At 36.7% G+C, this 21,288-nt stretch overlaps 3 protein-coding genes and 1 long non-coding RNA gene across 5 annotated transcripts; 2 read left to right on the top strand and 2 right to left on the bottom strand.

The window, feature by feature from the left end:
- Positions 1 to 1,042: 1,042 nt before the first annotated feature.
- Positions 1,043 to 2,131, bottom strand: LOC128737839 (uncharacterized). The gene is made up of 3 exons (XR_008412052.1): positions 1,828 to 2,131; positions 1,445 to 1,647; positions 1,043 to 1,196 (listed from the first exon to the last, which is right to left on the bottom strand). It is a non-coding gene; the product is annotated as an uncharacterized LOC128737839 (long non-coding RNA).
- A 10,040-nt stretch (positions 2,132 to 12,171) lies between these two features.
- On the top strand, positions 12,172 to 13,578 carry LOC128734509 (peptide methionine sulfoxide reductase-like). The gene is made up of 4 exons (XM_053828747.1): positions 12,172 to 12,285; positions 12,351 to 12,550; positions 12,608 to 12,868; positions 13,110 to 13,578. Exons 1-4 carry the CDS (start codon positions 12,274 to 12,276, stop codon positions 13,342 to 13,344), a joined length of 708 nt encoding a protein of 235 aa, XP_053684722.1. The 5' UTR covers positions 12,172 to 12,273; the 3' UTR covers positions 13,345 to 13,578.
- Positions 13,579 to 16,928: 3,350 nt separating this feature from the next.
- Positions 16,929 to 18,256, top strand: LOC128737724 (peptide methionine sulfoxide reductase-like). Of its 2 annotated transcripts, XM_053832423.1 has the most exons (4): positions 16,929 to 17,354; positions 17,420 to 17,580; positions 17,639 to 18,144; positions 18,228 to 18,256. In XM_053832423.1, the coding sequence occupies exons 1-3, from the start codon at positions 17,352 to 17,354 to the stop codon at positions 18,132 to 18,134; spliced, it is 660 nt and encodes a 219-aa protein (XP_053688398.1). In that variant the 5' UTR covers positions 16,929 to 17,351; the 3' UTR covers positions 18,135 to 18,144; positions 18,228 to 18,256. The 2 variants fall into 2 exon arrangements, with proteins under 2 accessions (XP_053688398.1, XP_053688397.1); XM_053832422.1 differs by having other exon boundaries at positions 17,639 to 18,245.
- A 309-nt stretch (positions 18,257 to 18,565) lies between these two features.
- On the bottom strand, positions 18,566 to 19,870 carry LOC128737415 (gonadal protein gdl). Its single transcript, XM_053832044.1, has 3 exons — positions 19,607 to 19,870; positions 19,380 to 19,540; positions 18,566 to 19,322 (listed from the first exon to the last, which is right to left on the bottom strand). The coding sequence occupies exons 1-3, from the start codon at positions 19,795 to 19,797 to the stop codon at positions 19,045 to 19,047; spliced, it is 630 nt and encodes a 209-aa protein (XP_053688019.1). The 5' UTR covers positions 19,798 to 19,870; the 3' UTR covers positions 18,566 to 19,044.
- Between the last annotated feature and the right edge of the window lie 1,418 nt (positions 19,871 to 21,288).

Genomic DNA, 21,288 nt, shown 5'->3' with positions numbered 1-21,288 from the left:
GCTTTGCGATACCTCCTGGCTGCAAGCTGTTGTATGCCGATGATTTAAAAATGTTCTTCACTGTGCGGTCTGCTGAAGACGGCAAACAACTGCAAGATTATATTAATCTGTTTATAAGCTGGTGTCACTTGAATAATCTTATCGTCAGTGTGTCAAAATGCTCAGTCATCACCTTTAGTCGAAGCAAGACTCCAATCGTGTACGCTTACGAGATCGAAGGGTCCCACCTTGAACGTGTCAGTGTTGTTAAAAATTTAGGGGTCGAACGGGACTCTAGAATGACCTTTTAAAACCACTACTCTAACATCGTTTCTAAAGCAAGTCGCAATTTAGGCTTCATAATGCGCATAGCCGACGATTTCCGTGATCTACATTGCTTGCGAGCTTTATACTTTTCGTTGGTGCGATCGATTCTTGACATGACTTCTGTGGTGTGGTGTCCGTTTACATATATTTGGTCGGCCAGAATCGAGGCTGTGCAACGTAGATTCGTCAGATACGCGCTGAGACATCTTCCGCGGTCGGACCCCAGAAATCTTCCACTATATGAGGACAGATGCAAGTTACTTAATATCGAAACGCTGAGTAGCAGGAGATTTGCATCAAGAGCTGTCTTCGTTGCTCAACTCCTAAAGAGCGAAATCGATGTTCCTGAACTTCTGTCCTGCATTAACCTTAACATTATGCCTTGTCCGCTCAGATCCCGAGAATTTATTCGGCCTTCTTGTCATTGGCGATCAGGCGATGTGCAGTGTGTTTAATGACGTTTATGGCCAATTTGCTTTTACGATTTCGACGAATACTTTTAAAAATAGGATTAAGACAAGTTTAATGTGATGCGAATTTAATGTTTTCTGTGTTTGGTTTATATTTCTATGTAATAAGTTCCCGTTCAAACCTTCACTTAGACATAAGGTCAGATGAAGAAAGTTAATAAATATAAATGTATAAATATATAAATATAATAATTTGTAGAAAAATCTAGTAGCAGATTTCAAGGCTCTAACTAAAAAAACGGTGTAAATTTATTATATAATATTTATTCTCATAATCTTTTTGTTAAAATTGAATAAATTATGTACGTTGCTAACATCAGATCATGTATACTCGAGATTTTAAACGTCATGCTTCGCTGATCCACAGTAAATAATATTAATTAAATATCTCAGCCGTAAGTTGCTGTTTTGAATCGGCACCTGCAATAGATTATCACTTTTGAAAACATGATTTGAATTATTAAATTCTGTTTTAATTTTTCAGAATATAACTCAGCAGTAACTAGTACTACAGAAATTATCTTAGGAATTTAGGAATTTGCCAAAAACAATCTTCAAATTTTAAATTCCAATTCCTTAAAATTTTTGCTATCTACCGCTTGATACATTCTTAAAAGACAGCCTAGCGTTCAGGTAGTATTTTAAAATTATTTTCGGTTATTTCTTACCTGTTCCTGTAATGTATTGTTATCGTTTGTAATACATTCGCTCTCTTCGCTAATCGTCCAGCTTCTTTATCCCATCTTTGATACCGTACTTGATCTGGTCACCGGTTTTTTTGATGAATTCTCCCACCTCGGGCGCTGATTTATCGACGTTGAAAACACCGTAGTATATGGCGACGGCGATCGCAATAGCGAAAAGTATGCAGCTGATGGAGATCAAATCGGGGAATCAAATTAAAATGTGAGAAAAAAAATTACGAACAAGCTGTGGAAGCCACTTGCTAATCCTACGGTCAGTTGTTTTCCCTTTTGCTGCGACTCCGCCGTGGAGAATAGCGTAGAATAGTGTTAGTTGTGGGACAGAAAATACAAATGATTATAATTACCATACGACTATGGTGCCACAGTTCATACACATCTTGAAAGCAGTAGATTTCACTGGCGTTCACGGAAGTGATTCGATAGTGTAGTGTGATGACACGAGAAAGTTTTAATCAGCGAATAAGCTCGTGGTTTGATTTTTCACGTTTCGTTCTTGAGCACAGAACAACAAGTCAAACAGTCGATTGGTGTTAGGGAGCTTGCTGTCACTCTTTTGATTACTCACTAACTAAACGTAATTTAATAAACAAGTGTAAGACTTGACCAGGAAACCCATCGACGAATCGTCCGCACAAATTGGCGACGAAGTACAGACTGATTTCGTTTTCTTGTTCGATTTCCTTTTCAATTTATGTATAAATTTAGACACAACCACACATTCAATACTCCGAGGCGGTTTGAGCCTAAGCGTAACTGCTGTGAATGACCATCCAGGTATAGATAGACAGGTACGGAGAATGCAATCGGCATATACGGAGGAGGCTATCGGTTAGATTCAACGTGACTAAGATCGATTCATAAAAAGCTATGCAGAATTTGATTTGGTCAAATCATACACAGCACAGATCCTATTTTATTTTTCTCTCTTCAGAATAATTTAATTGTAGGATCAGTTAGATTATGATCTTATTGAAGCTTCATAATTACGATCACAATACTTCCGTCTCCAGTATGAACAGTGTGTAAGCGCGATCGATCGGTGCCACCTCCGCGGTATGATCGTGTTGGTGATCGTCAGTCAGGTTGGATTATGAATGGAATCAAGTTTGCCATAGTCACTAGGGGTAGACAAGGTAAAATCGTTCAGCAGAGTAAGATCGCTTATCGTAAATTTGTTAGAATCATGCGTTGTATCGAACCTTTCTTTTTTCAAACATCTCAGCAGTTGAAGAAAATGGACCCTATTGTTGCAAAATTGGAACTTTTTTGTTGCCAAAATATAACCAAATTTCAATCATGCTAAATCTTTTCATTATGTTCATTTTTTAATTTTTTTGTTTGTATTAAATATCTTGTGTTTGTGTTTTATCTTTTGCGAATCATCTGATTTATCGCAGGCCTGAACTGAAAAGGAACAATTTTTAAAAAAGGACTTAACTTAAGATGTGCAAAAATAATTTCGCTTGCTGCGCATATATGTAGCCAGATTTTTTAGCTGGTGTGTACGAGCGTACCCCGGCTACCCCTACGCACACAGGCCGTATGTCGTCGGAATTTAAACACCGTCTTTGCCTTTCTCGTGTAGCGTCATTGGGAATGTACTGGGAAGTTAATTGAATGTTCTGTTTTATACTAAGAAGATCGAGCTGGGTGAACTACAAAACAATTCTTTGTCATTCCCTTGATCCTGATGACGAGATATTTGACAATAAATGTCTGGCAAATACAATTTTTGATACGCAGATAGATTGGTGAAAACTTGACTATATCAATGATACCCATGTCAATAATTACTTTATGCATATGAATAGCATTGAATTACATTAATTAACAACACGTCTCGGATAGAAAAAAGTTAAGTTTGCTAATTGGAAGTTGGCACTTAGAACTTGTTAGGAAACAAAACAAATCTGCGCAGAAGTATAAATTTTCATCATTATTTCCTTTACAATAATAGGATTTACGGTTTACAGGTGTTTACCTATTTGTTTATATATATAAATAGTAAGGTTGTATAATCTAGCTATGAGGCAAGGTATTAGAATATATAATTCGGTTTCATATCAATATTTTGATAACTGATTGACGTTTGATTGAGAAAGAATACATGAAAGAATACAGTACACAGTTTACGGACTGCTCATACGGCTCATACCCATCGATGGATGTGCGCAAATCGCCCGAGAACTTTGAGCCCTGTTTTCGAACTTATTAAATTAGAATAGGTATAAAGAATTTTTCAGTGAAATAGAATGGTGCCAAGTTAGTAATTTAGTTACCGACGCGTTGTGTGTATTCATCGCTAATATTGGATTTATTTCATAAAAATATACACCATACCGTGGCTTTTACTTCCTCAAACAAGATATATACTTAGAGATGAAGACGTTGTCTTTGTCGTTTGTTAGTCTGAAGATTTGAATTTCCATCAAACTGCCTAATGTCATTTTCTAAAACTTTGAAATGGTACGTTAGTTTGAATAAAATTGACTATCATTTGCGTACAGCAACTTGTTTGCCTTGCTTTAAAACTCAACCCTAATTGCTACAGTCGCGATGTTGATTAGTTTAACACAGAAAATCAGTTTACTTAAAACTGTATTCAGAGAATGCAAAATAATATCAAGAATTTAGGCCGTTGCTATTTTGTTAACAATGTCTGTTGAAACTTATATTTATATAAGTTTTATGAAACGTTTGTTCATATTTTTTATAGACAAAATGTATGAGAAAAAAATCCAAGTTGCTGCGGAATATTTTAGTACCTAAAGCGTTGGCCCGCAAGCATAAATCTAATCCCCCTTAGAAAAAGAACCGCAGTTAACTTGTTATTCTTGACAAAAATTCGAAAATAATTTTTGGTGCAAGCCGATTGCTTGCCCTTTAGTAAGATTGCATGTATTCGTTTGCATTTAATTTAATTTTACTCTGTTGACGAAATAAAAAGGTCGAAAAATTTCCTTCTAGAAATGTGCGCTAATTACGCTAATGAAAAGAATATATCAACAACTTCTTGTCTCAAATTGTGTTCGCGGACGAATCAAAGAGATTCACACAGAGTCTACAGGGATTCCTCGCACTGGAATGTTCTGAAGGAATTCTATCGAGGATTAACTGGGTAAGGGAATCGCCTCCTCAATGTAATAAGAATCCTCAGGATTCTACAAGCAGGAATTCTGGTGTGTTAGTAAGGGTTATCTTGTAATTTGATTATAATTTTAACACATCATCAAATGACCGAGTACAGGGGAATTCTTGATACGGCAAGAGCCACCTCGGCTCACTGCTGGTAGAAGTATTTAAGTACATCATTAAAAGTCACTTGATCAAACTTATATGGAAACAAGCTCTAAAACTTATATGGAAACAATGCTTTCGAACACTGAGAGGAAATCTTCTTTTTTACAAAACGGAGGGAAATAAATATAAGCTAAAAATTATTGCCTCTAAGATGAAAGGTTTTTCCTTTGAAGTAATTATATTAAATATAATTTGGCAAGATCAAGAGCGAATATGTTGTGCGGGCTTGAGCTCACGATCCATCCTTAAGGCACAGCTGCTCTATAGTATACAGTGTATTAGATTGTGAATTACGATAGATAACCTGCAGGCAGGTTTGAATCAGTTATGCACAGTGCTGATTACCAATCATGACTTATTAATTTCCCAAAACTACACTGTCGAATATTATCAATGCTACCACCTCCGTGGAAGATTGAATTCAGAACATCTGGTTGTAATTTAGTAATGGCAATAAAAAGCGAAAAAGACATGTGATAAAATCAACAACCTGAAACAAAATAATATTGTTATCAAGCAAAATAAATTAGTATATATTTACACGAATGATTTAAATTAAAAATGGAATTTTGTTGGCTTAAACATGCTATAAAGACAGTTTTTTGTGCTTTAGCTGCTATTGTTAATCGTGGTTTGCATTTAGTTTCGTTTCTTCGGTATCTTATTTCGTTTATCATTGGTCAGTTGTACTATATCAACATAGAATTAAACTTTAAAGCACTTTGTGTTGGGCGATGTTTGATTGAGGAATATTTTTTCTTCATTTTGGAATTTGCAAGCTTAAAACACATTAATTCTATCTGCAGTAAAAACGCGTAAATGCAAGACATCTTTGCTTATTATAGTGATGTAAAGGTATAATCAGATCTGAATACACTTATATATGTTGGTAGAGATTCAAAATTTCCTCTGTGGCACGACGACGATGTTGTTCGTTCTATCCGTCTAGTTGAGCTTGTCCTTAACAGTGTCCCTGATCGAGTCGCCGGTTTTGTGCACGAACTCGGACAGTTCCGGAGCCTTGTCATCCACATTAAGCACTCCAAAGTAGATGCCGGCTGCAATGGCCGCCGCCAACAGAATGCCTACGAACAACAACGAGATGAAGACGCTCATTGCGCACTGGCAGCAGCTGAAAAGTGTAAACAGTTGGAACTGTCAGTATTGTTGTATTTCGAAATGCGAATTCGTCTTGGCGCAGGTGTTCAAACAATTTTGTTCCATGTTGTTAATGTAAATATACTTTTTTTTAAATACAAGTTCAGTCATACTAAGAACAAATTTAATTTCTTTTTTTGTCTTTCAGAACAAAAACTCTAAGAAATAATTTTCAACCTTCTTTTGTCTTGGTTTTGCATCTTGTTCGTCATATAGCAATGTTCGGCAATGTACAATTCTTTAAAAATAAAGGCTTTTAAATTTAGTAATCTAGTCTAGTAATCAAGGTATGTGGATTGATTTACTCTAGATTTACCCCTCATGTTTTTTTGTTGACTTGTTAATGAGGTTGAACTATTCAATAATATTTTATAACGAAAGTCTTTCCAAGAGACAAAGAAAATTGTAGAAGTTTCATTACTTTCTTCTTACCGCTTACCCTGACAAAAAGCACTTTAGTTGCGAAAGAAACATGCTTCAGCCATAAATTAATTGAAACAGTTTTGAAATATAATCGTCAATGAAAATTGCATGTAGAAATATGAGCTGTGAAAACTTTGCGCAGAGTCATAGTTTACTGACTTGGAAAGCATGATGCCCATGGAGAACAAATATCGATTCAACTATAAAGAGAGACATTCGACGCCAGTCAGACTGATGCTAATGTTTCTGTACGAGGGTGTGGTATAATATTTTTTCCTTCCTTTGACTACAGTACAGACCGATGATAACATCTGTAGTGATGTATTTGCCAAAAAAAACAAGATTGTTCGAAACGGGTTTGCTTGCTGAATGAATCATTCAGCAAAAAAAAAAACAATAAAGTAAAATAAAATAAAAACCACGAAAACTAACTAGTCACGTACGATTTTAGTATTATTGCTTGGTCAAGTAAATTGGACTTGATTTTGCTGAAAAATCATTGCTTCGCTTCTTGCTTTATTTCCACTTCCATTTGTCAAATACAATTCTACCGTAGCGAATAGCATTATTCGACTGCTTAATTTATGAGTGGAGGTTTTAAACAACAATCGACTCCACCGTACTGGGTAAATTAGAATCGGTCCTACAGCGATTAACGTTTTCTGATAGCAAGAAGGAACCATTGTTCGAGTTTGATAAAACTCATATGGCGTCATTAGAACTTAGAAGCAAAAAATCGATTTCGATTATTTTTATATTTTTTAGAATTCTAACATATTTTATAGAAGACCAGTTAGCATTGACCTAGTTTAGCCCGTAATGTCGTATATTTTGGTATAAAACAATAACGAGACACTGGACGAATATATTACGTTTGACCAACGATAAGGTTGCGTGTCGCAATCAGATACGGATTTCAAGCGTCATTGACACATTTTTGGCTGGCAGTGTAGAACGTCGGCCAATTAAACGCAAGCGTCTATATCGAATCAAGCATCAAATGAAACATCTTGCATCGTGTATCGTAGCTCAGTACAAGCTTGTTTGTTTATTCGGTAATCCGAGAATGGATGTAAACTTTCTTGCTACTTCATGTTTTGAGAATAACATTTTTTTTCATAAACAAAGTCCAATCACTTTTGAAGTGCAATTAAATTTCATTTTTCTGTTCAATTATGATCGACTGTTTTCGGCCATTTCTATAGTCTTTTATCTCATCCGGATGATTCTAATAAAAGTCTAACACCACATTCGACTGGAACACACCTATAATTTTGCAGCGTTCTACTTACCAGCAGACAACGCTTCCCGCGACACACTTGCACATTTTGATCGATGAAATTCTTCTTTTTTCCGATAAAAAATAAAGGCAGTTATGCTTTGAAACTTCGCGTGTTAGGCCACCGTTCGGTTTTCTGTTAAATTTGTGAATATTAGAATTTACGCTTTGCAGAAAAACTACGATTCGCTATATTAGGAAAAATGAGCGAATTTCAAGGCGATTGCTGCTAGCTAGCTTTGGTGGACGATGAATGAATAGGAGAAGGCTATGCTGTCTACTGACGACTGGCTGAAGCTTTCATTGGGGTGTCGAACAGAATTGGCTAACGCTAAATAAGCTGAATGCAAAAAGTGTATTGAATGAATGAAATGAGTACTCATTAAAGAAACTGACTAAAGAACTGACAAAGGCACTCATATTCCATTCGTCGAAACCAAGTGCGCATGAATCTCGATGAAACCTTCTGAATCTTTTGCTCGAAAACTTGCGGAGTATCAGTCGATGAACGCGGCAGAAAATAATGACTGCAAGCAAACGGCAACAAATATCATCGTATCATCACGAAATCGATCCGTGCTGCCTAACGAAAACATCAGGCAATCAAATTTGTATCGTACAGTTTATAAAATCGCCTAAATGTTGAACTCGAAAAAAATATTGTTCGAACTTTTCCTAGCAACTTTGAACAGAGTCACGCACAACAATCATCGTTGAGCAAATCAGGTTTAATGATGACAGGAGGCCGTGAGTGACTGAGCTCCAGTGTCTTTTCTTTAGTCAGTTTCTTTAGTACTCATACTAATGAAATTAGATGAATGATGTTTGTATACGAATGAAGCTCAGAATGAAACTTCTTACGTTTGCGTTCGAGGGGATTGGACAGAGTTTGTCTTAGGGGTTGCACAATTGTAGATCGCATTTTCGGCAGCATTCGGTAATTTCTCTTGTTTTTCGCTGAGTAAGATATTTAAAGCACTCAATCGTACTCATATTTCATTACCGAGCATATTAGTTTTATTAATGAGATTATCTATTTTATATATTATTAGCAAAAGAACTCTAAATCTTTAACAAGGATAAAAGACTAATGATTTCTTATTAGGGTGGTTTAAACTTTTTATGATTAATCAAATTAAATCAAATCAAACAGACATATAGACAGAGTGAAAGAGACAGAGATAGAAAGAAACTACAAGGTATACAGACCTAAGGGTTGTACGAAAGTTTTTACTACTTTACTTTCACAGCTCACCGTTTGTTACATAGCAGAAAATATGGCACATACGCAAAAATTTCTGTTTTATTTGTATGAGAGTCCTTGTCCACATGGGTAAGGGGTCTCAAACCATCATAAAATAAATTCATGCCTCCAAAAACCCCCAAAGGCCAAATTTGGTTCCATTTGCTTAATTAGCTCTCGAGTTATGAGGAAATTTGTATTGGAGCCCGCTCTCTTAGAAGTGGAAGGGGTCTCAGTACACCATAGAAAAAAATCCTGCCTACGAAAACCCCCACATGCCAAATTTGGTTCCATTTGCTTGATTATTTCTCGAGTTTTGAGGAAATTTGTGTTTCATTTGTATAAGAGCCCCCCTCTTACGTCCTCCATAAAATACTCTCTTACTCTCTCCATGAAATTGCTGGTCATTTTATCTATCCAACGAGTAGAATCAATATATATAGAATGCCAGTGTCGCTGTTTTTCTACAGGACTCTGTATCAAGTCTGTGAATCGGGAGCTTCATTGTCAAAGTTGCACATTGTTATTTATCTGTTCTTTATCTGTGCGCTGGTTGGTGCTGTCATCAGTGTGCTCATCGCTGTGTTTTCATGCCAGTGAAATGTTTTTAGACGTTCTTTTTCTTTCGTCCGGATGAATTGAATCCCACAACTGCGCCCTTTTGCACCGATTTTTTCAGAAATTTGAAGCAAGCGAAGTTTCCAATCACATTACCTGGCAGCCATATTTGAAATTTTAAACTAGTTGTCAAAGTTTGACAATGAGATTCCCCTTTTGATGAATCTCAGGCACACACACATATGCATATATAATGTATATAAATTATCTGAGCATGTGTGATGTTTACCACGCACACTGCAGCGACACTGGCATTCTATATATTAATATTTTTTTGAAACGATGATTCTACAATTGATGAAGGGACGGTTTTTTCGGGAATGAAGGGAAAGGGTGGAAAGGAAGGGGGGGGGGGGGGTAATAGGTAACTATGCTTAATAAGTTGTCGTTGTGACTCCTATCTTTTGTCCAATGCTGGAAGGTGCATGGGTCGAACCAAGCTATAATCAGAGTGCTTGGTTCGACCCATGCACCTTCCAGCATTGGACAAAAGATAGGAGTCACAATGACAACTTGTTAAGCGTAGCTACCTATTCCCCCTTCCTTTCCACTCTTTCCCCTCCATTCCTAAAAAATCCTTCTTAATTACTTTCCCTTACCGTCCCTTCATCAATTGTAGAATCATCGTTTCAAAAAATATTAATATATGCCTGACCGCATTTCAAGGTCATGACTAAAATCACGAGTTTGGTCAAGCTACTACTGGGTTAATTTCATGGATTCTAGCTTCGAACTTTTACCCCGCGGTATTCGCACTTTTGCCCCGCTAGTGGGGTAAAAGTGCGAATCTGCACTTGATCAGAAGAAAGAAGAATTTATTTTGCAAAACACTATTACCGCAGATGATTTATAGTTGAATGTGAAGACATTGAGTTACTGCATCACTATAAAATATATTACGTTGTTTACCTTCTTTATATCTCACGAAAATTGATGACAATTTTAAATATCGCACTTATGCCCAGCCCTACTCTATACATTAGTAGGTTGCTAGGTAAAAACATAGTAGCGCAACTAAAGAAATGAGCGCCTATCCAGCTTTCCACGAGCGATGTGTGGGCACAATCTTTTGACATTCATTGCAGGAGCGTCGAGTTCGCCCTGTCCTGACGGAGTTACTATGGATACATTCATGATTTTTTGTTGTACGAATGTAAAAATGTAAACATTGTTCAATTTTGCAGATCAGCTAACGAGGAACATAATTGAACGGACAAGAAGTTTTATGGATTGTGGCTTTGTAGTTTTCGCAAACTTTAAACGCAAACTTGACAACGACTCGACCAACATGAAGTTAATGTTTGCGTTAATGTGCAATATTTGGAATGTTTAATTCGCACGATTGTGAAAAAGTATTCTGAGCCAGTGCCTTCAGCAAATTATGGCCGCAAACCACTATTAAAATTTGAATCCGTTTAGTTTGCAGTTCAGCTGATCTGTAAAATTTAACAATGTTTACATTTTTACACTCGAACAACAAACAATCATGGATGTTTCCATAGTAACTCCGTCAGGGCGAACTCGACGCTCTTGCAATGAATGTCAAAAGATTGTGCCCACTTGTGCTCAATATCCGCCATTATCGCACGTGGAAAGCCGGATAGAAGCGCAACTATTGGTACTACCACAACTATTGGATCAACTACCCTAATCAACCAAATATTCAGGCATACAAGATATTCCAATAAATAAAATGACTATTGAATGACATCAAAACTTGTCGAGAGTGATGGTTTGGGAAACGGTTTTACTTTGTTTACTGTTTTAGCACTTTTTCCTTTTCCTTGAACTTAATTATAAATGAACATTAGTGACAAGTATATCGACCATGTTTTGGAGAATCGCATGCTCTCATTGGCCTTGAAGCTGTCCGGTGATCAACCGTATTAATTCCAGGCCGATTCTATTTCAGCCTATGAATCAAGCAAGACACTGGTGATGTGTTCAAAAATTATTTGTCGTTGCACTTAGGTCTTTTTTATTGAGCCTAAGCAGTATTTGTTTTTTTTTTCTGATGTTTGGTTCTATAAACCTTTTTGATTGTTGCAGTCCGTTTATGGCATTCCAGTTCACTTTAATGGTCATTCTTTCCGCAGCATCGGATTTTAAACGGTACGCGTATAGAGGGTTGAGGGTTTCAAGGAATGTTTGGTTTAAACTTGGGATGAAATCCTCCATGACATGGCTACACTGGCTTCAATTAAGGTTTGCAGAATATTACAAAGATTGGACTATATTAATTATGATCATGAAAAGATTGTATTATAGAATAATACATTGGATAAACGAATCCAACTTACATTTGACCGGTATTATATCTAGCATACAAGATGAAATATTTCATGCCATGTAGTAGGGGAAACGATCTCTCCTCTTTGAATGAATGTATGAAACTACCACCATATTCACAATATCAAGCAGCGGAAGTATGCTGTATGTACGCGAGCAGGACCGGCTTCGATCAATCAAAACATGTATACAGTGTATTTAGTGTATAGTAATAAACACGCTTTTCAGACAACGATCTCTTGGTAGCGCACTAGAGTCACGGTGATGATGACTGTGTAGTAGTGAAGAATAGGATTTTTTAAAAAAATTGATAACATTACATTTTCTCGAGCGCCGCGAGACGAGCCAATGGTATATAAATTGAAGCAGCTCAGTTGATTGCCACTCAATTCGCTTTCAACTTCTGAAACTGTTAGAGCTTTAACTTTAACTATTTCATTTCATATTCGAAGAACTTGAAGTGCAAACTAATTTGTTAAGATGGTTGTAACGGTAAGTTCAAAAGATTATAGTTTTAAAGATCTACTGTTAAATGTGTTTTCTTTTTCATTTCACAGAAAAATCTGGGTTTCACCGAAAAGGTAGCTAAATTGGACCGCCAACCCTTGCATGTCGTGAGCACTCCCTTCGAGAAAGCCACATTCGGAATGGGATGCTTTTGGGGTTGCGACTCGTTGTTTGGAGCCACCCTCGGTGTTCTGAGAACTTCTGTTGGATATTCCGGTGGCACAACCGGCTCCCCAGTGTACAAAAATATGTAAGTTAGTGGTTGCTGGTCTTCCACAATAGTTGACTAATTTTTCTTTATAAACAGGGGCGATCACACGGAAGTGATTGAAATTCATTACGATCCTACCCAGATAAGCTATTCGGCCCTGCTAGATCTGTTTTGGAACAATCACGAATATGGTTTGACCACCCGAATTAAGCGTCAGTACATGTCGCTGATTTTGTGTCACAATGAGGAACAAAGGCGCACTGCAGAGGCCAGCCGCACCGAGGAGCAAATCAAGCGAGCACCTGAGCAAATTATTACCGAAATTGCCACCGCTGGAATCTTCTATCCCGCTGAAGAGTAAGTACCGATTGGAAAAGTGCAGATAATTGCAGTTATCGCGGTTCAAGTGCAAGGTCTGAGATAGGTTGCTATGCAACTGTTGAGCTCACTAACATTAAATAAAACGTGTGTCGTGTGTATGTACGCTGCATTTCAATTAAGTTGAACGCCACCAAGGCGTAGTCGCCATTGTAACACGAATATGGGATTGTCAAGTTACGTGAGGCATTCTAATGTGGCGTTTCGTTTTTACTTGCAGTTATCATCAGAAATACCGCCTGCAAAGTCACCGCGAGCTGACCAAAGAATTGGGATTGAATCCGGAACTGTTGCAGACTTCGCACGTAGCGGCAAGATTGAACGGTTATCTGATCGGGGTCGGTGGAATGGACCAGTTCGATAGTGATGCAGAACGGCTCGGTCTCAGCGAGGAGCAGATCCAGTATGTGCGTGATTACGTACGGGACAACGAGGGCGGTGGTATTTTTTGCTGAACTTAACTTATGAAAATCGAATTAGATCTTTTTATAGTGTTTAGTTTTTTGAATGTCGTTATCTGCTTAGTAGCTAGTATAAGGGTAATGTTTTTATAAAGTATTACCATGTTAGAAATTCTAATAGCTTAAGATAGAATCGTTCGTAATAGTTTGCTCTGTTAGGCTAATAGTACCTGTGTTAGGATTAAGTAGTGAAAGCATTAAGGAATGAAATACACATACTGAAGTCGTTGTTCTCTAAAAATTGTTTTTCATTTTTGATTGGTACTGAATTGTGTTATATTTCAATTATAAATTCGTTCATCGCTTCGAAGTTTTCAGGTTTCAGATATACAATTTTCTACAAATATGGTACTTTGGTACGCTAAAAGCTTTTACTTACACCTCTATTCTGTATTTCGAACGAACCTTTATTTCGTTCGACTTGTTTCGAACGAGTCGCTTTACTCATTTGATTTTGCTGGCGGATCGCAGAATACCATCCACTTTCGTTCGAAAACCAATCCCTACGAAATATAGAAAAGGAGTGTTAATAGTGAAGGAGGTGGTACTGCGTCTAAAGATTGGATTTGCTGATTGCTTTTGGCTAGTATAATGTTTGTATGCCGCATATTTCAACTCCCGGTTGGCTTCGAAATACGGCGCTGGTTTAAGAAGCTAGTTGTCGTATGTTCGAATCTCCACTGGGAGAGGCTGTTAGTAGAGTGAATATTATAGAATTAGCCCCACAAATATCCTGTACTCTAATCGCTGACTGCAAAATCTGTTGAACAAAATCAGGTCTAGTTTCGGAAACGGAATGTAGCACCTAGGCTTTGCTTCGCTTTTTTCTTTTAGGAACAGCACTTAACCCTATCTGTTAGTAAACATAATCTCCAATTACATTGCAATATTTTAATTCTATGTAGTAAATCGTGTCGATAAGGTGGTTTTCAGAAGTTGTAAAACGTAAAATAACTACCTAATACATAAAATACATCCCGATTTTGTTCGGGACCACACCCTTTTGGTCTCTCAACCACGTTTCGTTCTGTTTTCACTCCAAAAATTCCAGTTATGTAACTAATAAATCCTTTTCCCTTATTTGAACGTTCCTTTCCTCCCTTGTTATTCCCCTTTAATCTCCCAGCCACTTCTATATCTGCTTTCTTTCCGGAAATCCCTATAATATGAGAAACAAAACCTTTTTACTTTATTTGGACCTCCTTCCTTGTCACTTATTACCATCTCATCAGCAACGCCCCCACCCCCCTCTATCATCTCAGCCTCTAGTACACCTGTTAACGGTCCGGAAGTTCACATAAAGCAATAATGCAATAGAAAAAGAGCTCCTTTTCCTTATTTAGAACTTACAAATTGAAGAACATGCCTTGCATATTTTGATTCAATAACTTAGCTATCAATTGAGATACCTTGTTTGACATGGTTGTAGCCGTATTTAAAAAGAGCGACTTCGTATACAATTAAGTCTACAAGCTAAAAACGTAATTAAAAATTTAACCAAACTTTCCAAGGAACATTTTTGTTGTATAATAGTTTTTCAAGCACTTTTTCCACAAGTATTAGCAGTACAATAGTTGAATAAGCTATTCTCAAACAAAAATGTCTGTTCGGTTAACGTAAGCGCGTAATGCTATGCACCGCACATCATAGCCAAAATTTCCAAATTCTTGCGGTGCGCAGGATTGGGCGGGGTTGCGGTAATAATTCTTAGTTAGTTTGTGGAATATCTCATCGTTATTATAATGGAAATGTGCATTCATAAAATGCTAATGTTAGAAAACAGGGACAGACAGTATTATATACTAACTCTCTTCGATGAATATTCATGGTTTCAAGCAATACGCGGCAATAATGTTCTAAAAATATGATGTTCAATACTCCAAATTTGGTTCGCAGACTTTTTATTCATATTTTACTATATAATAGTAAAACGAAATACATATTCACTTCGCATATAGTTATTGCAGATTGCACTAAAGATTGTACAATCAATAAGTGCGCAATTGCTCATAAAAGTGCTATTCTGGTTTAAATCGTTTTGGTCTCTTCGGCGCACTTATTGCTTGGAATGTATCGAAAAAGTGCGCCGAAGATACCGAAACGATTTAATGCAGGATCGCACTTTTATGACCGATTTCTCACTTTGGATGGTAGAATATTTTGCGTTATTTGTGAATTGTGATTTTTAAATTTAAGTGTTATTCTATCTGATTACAAATGCATTGAGTTGGATCTACGAAAAACAGTTAGTTTATTCTTTTAAAGAAAAATATATTTGTAAATTCCTAACTTTGTGTACCGTGACCTCAATTATACGTTTTAATCATGACTATTCAGTTTTTTCGCACATTTGTGTCCGTATAATTTTATGGCGATAAGCGTTTTTGCCATAGTATGGGTGGATTTGTGCACGCGCCTGTTCATGCTACCTTATCGGTGGTGGGAGATGTTTTGTTCGCGTCGGCACCCGAGTGTGTGTGTTGGTCCAAATTTACGATCTCATTGTTTGCGAATCCCCGAGCGAATCACGCCGGCGCAACGTGCCGACAATGGACGGGCATTGATAGATTTCAAGATCATTTGGGAAGTTTTCATTCCTCCAGGAGCGGTCAAGTGCAAACTACTTATGACGCCTACTATGAATTGGTGGAGAAAGGTTGATTGGTAACCCTTTTCTAGTACCAATTTGCTTGCTTTCATTCCCTGAATACTTCAAGCGGCGTAAATGTGGCTGGGCGGTTAGTTACTTAGCAAGTGGGATGCACAGGTGCTGTCTTGTTTTGTGATGACGCGCCCGCGAGTAAGCTTATACCTCGTCTCTCGATTGACCGACGGTATACAGCGAGAGCTGATAGCAAAAGTGACGAACTGATGATGACGAATGGCTTGCTTCGTTCGTAGCGCGGAATTTCATTCATATGGGAACTTTAAAAGTCGTTTGTGGGCTTGTTTTTGGACAAAAATGATTGGGAATTGCATTTTTCAACTCGTCTCATTGAGCTGCATGCACTGATGTGCAGCAAATAGGGGGTTGTCTAGGGATGGCCTGAACGAGTTAGTTTAAGATTATTTTCGCGACAATTTGAAAATATACAGTAAGTTGAACATAAAAATTAAATTTCATTTCGAAATTCAAATTATTTTTATTATAAATTGGCGCTCGAAGTTTGTTTTAAATGACTTGCTGCCGGCTATCATTGGCGGTCGTTCACTAGCATCAGCTGAGTGACGTTTTGTTTTCATTCACTTGGCTCTACTTTACTTGCGTTCCTTCAAAGCGCCAAACTGGCTTGAGGAACGTGAGAAAAACGTGCAAAATTATAGAAGGCAACGCTTTTCCCAGAAAAAGTTGAACTACGTTTTGTAAAATTTAATGGTTTAATTATGTTGCATTGAAGATAATGATAATGTAATATTTTTTGTTAAAATCATGCAATAAAAATAAAATTTACATGTGCTTAAAGCTGACATTTTCAGGACTCACATGATACCATTTTCGCTAATTTTGAGCTATATTTAAAGTTCGAAAATGAATACTGAAATTTAAATTGAATGACTTAGAAGAAACTTGCCGCGTTGTTTTGATTTGCTCTCTCATTGCGGCATATTTTTCGTTGCCGTACTCTCTCGCATACAAGAACACGTGCTCTTCAAAGTCTACTCATGTGTGAAACGATGTAAATGTGTTGATTTGACCTAATGCAGCAATGCAATTTGAGCGCTTTTATGCTCCAGGTCACACTACAAAAAATTAATTTGATAACTAAATTTCCTGAAGTATTCTTGAGCTACTTAGTACAATCTACAATTGATTTTAAATTTCGAAAAACATCTCCCTCTCATAATGTACCAACACTTAATCAGTCAACTAACACTAAGCCACCATCAGCTTTATTTTTGAGAAGGTTAGTGAACGGGGAAACTGTCAATTAGTTATTTTGTGTTTCATTCAAGTTAGGCGTATTTTTCTTTGTTTTTTTTTTCAAACATTCATAAAAAGTATGGTAAGTATAACAACTAAAGCAACACATTCATGAAAAAAGTTTTATTGAATGTTTCATTTTATTAGGCACAACCGTTGCATCATGTGGATAGAGCCTTTGAAAAGGCAACTTTCGGTATGGGTTGTTACTGGGGGGCCGATTCTCTATTTGGAGTTAAACATGGAGTGTTGCGAACCTGCGTCGGTTATGCCGCAGGAACCACTGAGGCTCCGAAAAGCAAACAATTGTAAAAGTTTATCAAGCTTTATCATTTAAACAATTTGGTAAACTTTATTTTTTTGCAGAGGCGATCATGTTGAAGTGATTGAGATTCAGTACGATCCCACCGAGATTACTTATTCGGAGTTGCTGGAGATGTTCTGGAAGAATCATGAGTACCGATCTTCTGCTCGACTGAAACGAGAGTACATGACTCTGATAATGTATCACAATGAGGATCAACGTCGACTGGCAGAAGCCAGTAAGGCCAAGCAGCAAACAGAAGAAGGAAATGAGCTGATCGCAACGGAGATCGTTCCGGAAGGTCCACTGTACCCAGCAGAAAGTCGCAATCAAAAGTATCGTTTGCAAGGTCACGTTGATTTGGTTGAAGAACTCAGATTAACACCGGAACTATTGAAGACATCGCACGTAGCAGCTCGACTCAACGGTTATCTAGCTGGACTTGGAGGATTGAAACAGTTTCAACAGGAATCAGATAAATTGGGACTGTCGGAAAAACAAGTTCAATATGTTAGAAACTTTCTGATCCAAAATGAAGGAGCAGGTCTGTCGTGCTAAACAAGATCTCGTGAATATATCAAAGAATCTGTCATTATGTTTGCAATTGTGAACCGGGGTTAACTTCATCAATAAAGATTGTATGTTTTCTAGGAAATCAAGATCCAGTGGAGAAATTAGACGCAATTTTCAATGACATTACATTTCATCTATAGATATGACATAATCCCATCAAAATGTATTGTTTCCTGGACAATATAAATTTACTCTGATTAGATACTGGCAAACCGGGGGGTATTGTACTGCACTAATTGCGACTAAACTGCGGTGCAGTTTTCAAGGAAACTATGAGGTCATTGAACTGGAACTAGTTAAAGCTTCTCAGCTTTTTAAGGCTATTAACTTGCCATTTTTAGAATCTATACATGAACAGAATATCGTTACTAAATCAAATGAATCTAAAATAGCAAAACAATTCGGGTATCATTTGACTAGCAAACATTTGTTATTATTTTCTGAGTTTATTGATGCCTGTATGAACAGAAATTACAGTTGTAGTTGACAGAGCATGTGCTTTTTGGCGAGTGTTAGTATAACCTTTAAGTTAGTATTCATTATTAAGAAGGGGAAAGAAATATTTCACTCTAATGTGAAGCTCGCATGCAACTTCGAAATAAATCGGAAAGCTGCAGGTTGTTGCTGAATCGTATAGAAAAAGTTGCTGATACGCATAATAGGAAATTATACTCTTTTAAACTTAGCTTATAAAATTGCATTTCTTTTATGTTTAGCGCATACTGAAATAAACATAAACGTTACAGTATGTACTCCTGCTTATAAGTGCATCAAAGTTTAGTTAAATATAAATACGTTCGGTTTTATATTAGCTTATATTTGAAATTGGTTCAACTTCGAGGAAAAGCTAAGTTGCATCTTTCGACAAAGCATCCCCGTCGGGTTCAGCCGGATGCTATTTGCTCGGTTCGCACTTCATTCGACTCAACCGCAGGATAAAGTCGAGCAGGTACATTTGAATTTTGATTTCCTTCGGATTTTCCGTAACGTAAAAGCCGGGTACACCGGCTTTCTCCAGTGTTGATTGCTGATCTTTGACTTTCTGATCGAGATGCAGTACCAATTTCATGTCTGTTTCCTTCATGTTTTTGGTGTGTTTAATTTTCATTAAGGCTATAATGTGCTCTAGTTCTTCCGGGTCTTGAATTTTGGATTCCCATTGTTTGATTTCCACTAGAATTTAAAAACGTTTAGTATAAAATAAATCAGAGATAAATGAGGCAAACGTACATTGATGATCATTTTCCACTTTCTCCCGAACTTGCATCAGATGCTTTTCAGTCACATGTTGTATTTCCATTAATCCTTTAACGATTTCAAAAATCGTATCGTTGAGTAAAGAGTTTGCCAGCCCCGCCAATAATTCAAACGAGACTCTTATCTGATATTGCCTTTAAATGATTTGGGATTATTATTATTAAATAAATAAATGGTATTATTCTAAACGCTGTACTTACTCAGGTAATGTCGCATGCATCTTTTTCAAATGTTCAAGTAGGAAGTATAACTTGCGCTGAAGAAATTCCTGGCTTTGATAAGGATCTTCTGTAGGAACGGCATTATCGTTTTTTTCGCCGTCGTCGGCTAGCGAATCTTGTGAAAACGATTCTTCGATATCAGTAGTTTCCTTATCCGCCTGATCTTCCATTATTGAAAGAAACTGTTACGTTTTCAGGTATCTCAAATTAAAAGATCTGCACGCAGGATTGTATGTAGGTAAACATAAGTAGATTACGGTTTTGTTATTGTTGATGTTCATTAGCGTGTTTATTCAGCTGTCAAATGGTAGCTAATGAACACGAATTGTTCATCCAAGTTTTATGCACACAAGGAAATCAGTGTAACTGTATGAATGTGGTGAGAGAATATTTCTCGATTAACATTTGAAAGGGGCCAATCAGCTGCAGGTAAACAAACCGAGCGAGAGTTATTTTTTGCTGAAGTAGCCTTGAGAGTAGCGTAAGAAAATGACCTCTCACTGTTTGTTTACCTTTGAATGGCCAATAAATTTAAGAATTTATAGATTTGTCAAATATGCTTTTAGAAAGTTTGCCACCTTAAGTTACTTCGCACAAAAGTTTTTAATAGGCTTTCCGCAAAAAACTTACATTCAATTTTGCAATAGAAACAATGCGTCTACAACAGCTTTTATTGTTGACATTGAAATTTTTGGTATATTTATTGTAAACATGTCACAAATTATTATTTTATTCATATTTTTGTTTCTTTTTTTTATGGAATGGAATTGGTCATATTTCAACACAAATTTACTAATGTACAATAAATATTCATGTTTTTACTATATTTTGCATTCTATTGTTACAATAATTATTATTTTCGTCTTAGAGCTATTTTTTCAGGTTCTTATATCCAGATAAAAAATAGTTGGCAGCACTGGGTTAAATCGAGTAAATGGAGTAAATGGCGAATACACTCCCTTCTAAAGTCCGATATGCTTTGTGTGCAATGTTAGTTCTGTGTTTTCTTTTAGATATTATTCTAGGGATCGCATTAGCATTAATTTATTAGATTTGTTTTAAAGGATTGTTTTAAAATTGGCCCGTTTTGAAATTGTTCTTCAAGACTTACATATAGTATTGATTTTAAACTTTTAAACGGTATAAGACAAACGCAATGAATTTTGCAGTTAAGTTTGAATTGCACAGGAAGCATAAACATTACAATTTTTTTGATTTGTCGAATAAGAACGGTCTGTATACAGAGCCTCTCAGCAAGTGTTAAGATAAATTACGATCTGTCTGTGTGGAACGAATACTCGCATTTTATTTTCTACTTGCGAACTACGTTAGTTCGTATGTGTTATACGAAAAATATGTACTGAATATAACTGAAAATTTATCTAATTTTTCATTAGCAATAAAATAATTAAACTTTTACAGTGACATGTGACAACAACTTGTATTTATGTTGTAGAATTATTTGGTGGTCTCAGATATTTCTATCCAACGGTTATTTGTTCTTTTAAGCATACCTAGAATAGCACCAAACTGTGACCGTCCCCTTTTAATATAATGCTTCAAAACTACAAACATACACTTTCACTGTTATGCTTCATCGTCCTTCTTCTCTGCATTATTTTATTATCCTTGCTTACGGAGAAGGAGGGAAACAGAGTTTC

This window comes from Sabethes cyaneus, chromosome 2, assembly GCF_943734655.1.
Source record: "Sabethes cyaneus chromosome 2, idSabCyanKW18_F2, whole genome shotgun sequence".
In the NCBI taxonomy this organism is placed as follows: Eukaryota; Metazoa; Arthropoda; class Insecta; order Diptera; family Culicidae; genus Sabethes; species Sabethes cyaneus.
This window is presented reverse-complemented; position numbering and strand designations above follow the sequence as displayed.